This window comes from Zingiber officinale, chromosome 7B, assembly GCF_018446385.1.
Source record: "Zingiber officinale cultivar Zhangliang chromosome 7B, Zo_v1.1, whole genome shotgun sequence".
Lineage (NCBI taxonomy): Eukaryota > Viridiplantae > Streptophyta > Magnoliopsida > Zingiberales > Zingiberaceae > Zingiber > Zingiber officinale.
In genome coordinates, this window is record NC_055999.1 from 4,397,554 (window position 1) to 4,400,350 (window position 2,797).

The 2,797-nt window shown below is 37.6% G+C and overlaps 1 protein-coding gene across 1 annotated transcript; it reads right to left on the reverse strand.

Annotated features, from left to right (window-relative positions):
- Positions 1-827: 827 nt before the first annotated feature.
- LOC122005113 (probable xyloglucan endotransglucosylase/hydrolase protein 23) lies at positions 828-2,083 on the reverse strand. Its single transcript, XM_042560034.1, has 3 exons — positions 1,728-2,083; positions 1,440-1,633; positions 828-1,342 (listed from the first exon to the last, which is right to left on the reverse strand). Exons 1-3 carry the CDS (start codon positions 1,986-1,988, stop codon positions 949-951), a joined length of 849 nt encoding a protein of 282 aa, XP_042415968.1. The 5' UTR covers positions 1,989-2,083; the 3' UTR covers positions 828-948.
- Positions 2,084-2,797: the final 714 nt, after the last annotated feature.

Below are 2,797 nucleotides of genomic sequence, written 5' to 3' on the forward strand. Positions count from 1 at the left end.
ATTATCAGAAATCCTCTCTTGTCATGGTGATATCCTCCTCACGGGCCATATTGCCTGTGGCATGTTGATCCTCATCAGTTTTCCCAATTTCCACCATCTTAATATCTCAGGTCAGACGATTTCCTACAAACGACGATCATTTCTTCCTATTTGAAATTGTTGTCAAATGAGTTAACAAACAGTAACTGCCAAGGAGCAAAACCATGTTGATCCGGTGTTGAGAAGGACTCTTTAAATACCTATAGCACTGGGAAAGAGGTTAGAATGAATGTCGAGGTGGAACTCGGGGTGACTACTTTGGCGCTCAAATTAGCAGAAGGACTGAAGGAGGAGAAAATATTAGAGAAGAAAAATTTAAATACATAGGTGCATATATCTGGCTTGGTAGAGTGAGCTTCCTTTTATTCCAAGGCTGGAGTACAAGTAATTTTATTTGTCAAAAAAAAAAAAACAATCATTTTGTCTATTTTAGTTTATTCTTTCTTTGATTGAAAACACTAGTTTGATTTTGTGGGTATATTTCACTTGCTAGCTTGATTTAAAAAATGGTACTCTTTTCAAATGTGAATTTGATAAACAATTACTCATCTATATGCTAATCAGTTTCTTGATCTTTTCTCTATACAAAGTTCTTGGGCACATATTTTTCATTTGTTTTGATAAATTTAAACTATGAGATCTGAAATGTTGTTGATATTAGACAAAAGATTGTTTACGAAAACGTAAATAATTTGTATGTCTAATAGGTTAGAATTTTTAATAATATTAGCAGTTCTATTAAGCTGATCAATCTGATGTTTTATATTGTCAGACATCCGAAAAAAAAGTTTCAAATATAAATCATATTTTATTTGACAATAAACAAAACAACAATATCTGCTCTCGTGCTACGAAAAATTTAAAATGAATCAAAGAATCACATTCACAGCGGTTGTCCTCTCTTTTCTCTCAGGCAATGGAACACTCAGGGGGCAGGCCCTGAGGGAACCTCTTGAGGTCACTGCAGTAGTTGTAGATCATATAATTCTGTTGAACCCATTTCATCCTCTCTTGGGCTGTTGAATCCACCTCTTGGTTCCACCACCCGCCGTTGTTGGAAGCTGCATTAGAAGCACACTTGGAGGCACCACTAGCTGGAACACAAGCGTCGGCATTGAAGTTTCGGTATGATGCCACGAACGGTGCATTCGACCAATCAGTCTTGACTGCGCCCCCTCTGGTCGCCCAGTCATCAGCGTTCCAGAGGCTGGAGTAGATCCTCATGGGTTGATTCTTAGGAAAAGCAATGCCTCTAGATTCCAGGTTCTTGAAGTCTCTAATTGGTGTGCCATCGACCATGAAGCTGGAAGAATGATTTAAGATTCATGCATGATGAGCAAGAGATTGATATATATATAGTGAGATAAAACATAGCAGCATGTTGGATCAGTTTTACTCACATGACATGTCTAGGATTCCAGAGGATGGAATAGGTGTGGAAGTCCATGGTGGGGTCAAACCAGAGCTTGAACTGCATCTCCCTGTTGCCTTTGCCCTGCGTGAACACATTGGTGTGGAGAGTGTAAGGGTCACCACTGAGGTTGCCCAGGAACTCAAAGTCAATCTCATCATGCGTTGACCCTTCAGAAGATAACTGCATATTCAAAATATATATGCCCCATTAGCACATAATTATGCTCCAGAATGAACAAGTCGCCATTGTACATATCGACGAGCTGAAAACTTACATAGTAGGTAGTGACGGTGCCAGCAGAGTTCCCAGGAACAAGCTTGATCTGCATGTCAATCTTGCCAAAGAGATACTCATTCTTAGTTCGAAAGCCAGACCCGGAGGTCTTGTCGAGTGACAGAGTAAGGAGTTGGCCATTGTTGAGGATCTTTGCTCGTCCATCACCCCATGTAATGTCACAGTCCTGGTAGAAGCTGCCAGCAGAGGCAATGACGAGGAGAGAACAAGCAACCGCCAGAAACAGGTAGCAGCTCTTCATGTTGATAGAGAATTAAGAAGCCGAGGATTGTGATATCAGATTACTTGAACTAGCTAACTCAATACGAAAATGAAATTGGGATCGGAGTGAGTATGAATGAGTCGATGGCTTTCCTTTCCTCTCCTTTTATAGGTGAAGAAGATCTATAGGAAAATGCGAGGAAATGAGCGATAGATTGCTTCAACGCGGTTTGATTAAAGAAATGGAAGGCGATCAAGCTCAGCTGTCTCCGAATGAACCATTGCCAGCTTTTGGCTTTTGACTGATGTTCACGTACTGTATCCAATTTACAATAGAACAAAAAAGGGTAAATTTGCAACAGATGTCAACATCAACCAACTCTACTATACAATTATTATTTCATTATTTTTCATCCACTAACTTAATACATACCCATTATTTCTAACACACTGAACCTGCATAATTTCTATAACCATTAACTTTCATCACTAATTAAAATATACCAACTCATCTCAACCCATTAACACACTAATATTAAATTTTGTTAACAATAATAAAGACAAGAACTCATTAATTTAGTTCATAAACCTTTTTTTTATTTATTTACACGAATTGTTCGAAGGTGCCCTACGATTTTTGATGTAGTTAGAGTTTTGTTATGTTTTGTTGTCTTTAGTACGAGGTGTTTTCATAATACATCTGGTCTATTGATAATTCTTTTATTTGAGATAGAAGTCATAAGGTTATTTTTATATAGATTTGAACTTTCTTTATTTAGTGAAATTTATTTATTTATTATTAGATTGAAAAACTGGTTGGTGCCTTTTTTCAGTTTAGAAAAAAAAATA

Bases quoted from the DNA above. Each gene is read 5' to 3' on its own strand.
- LOC122005113 (XM_042560034.1), bottom strand. From the start codon at position 1,988: ATGAAGAGCTGCTACCTGTTTCTGGCGGTTGCTTGTTCTCTCCTCGTC. The intron at 1,634-1,727 runs GTAAGTTTTCAG...TTGAATATGCAG, and splicing joins GCACCGTCACTACCTACTAT to TTATCTTCTGAAGGGTCAAC. The intron at 1,343-1,439 runs GTGAGTAAAACT...TCATTCTTCCAG, and splicing joins TGGAATCCTAGACATGTCAT to CTTCATGGTCGATGGCACAC.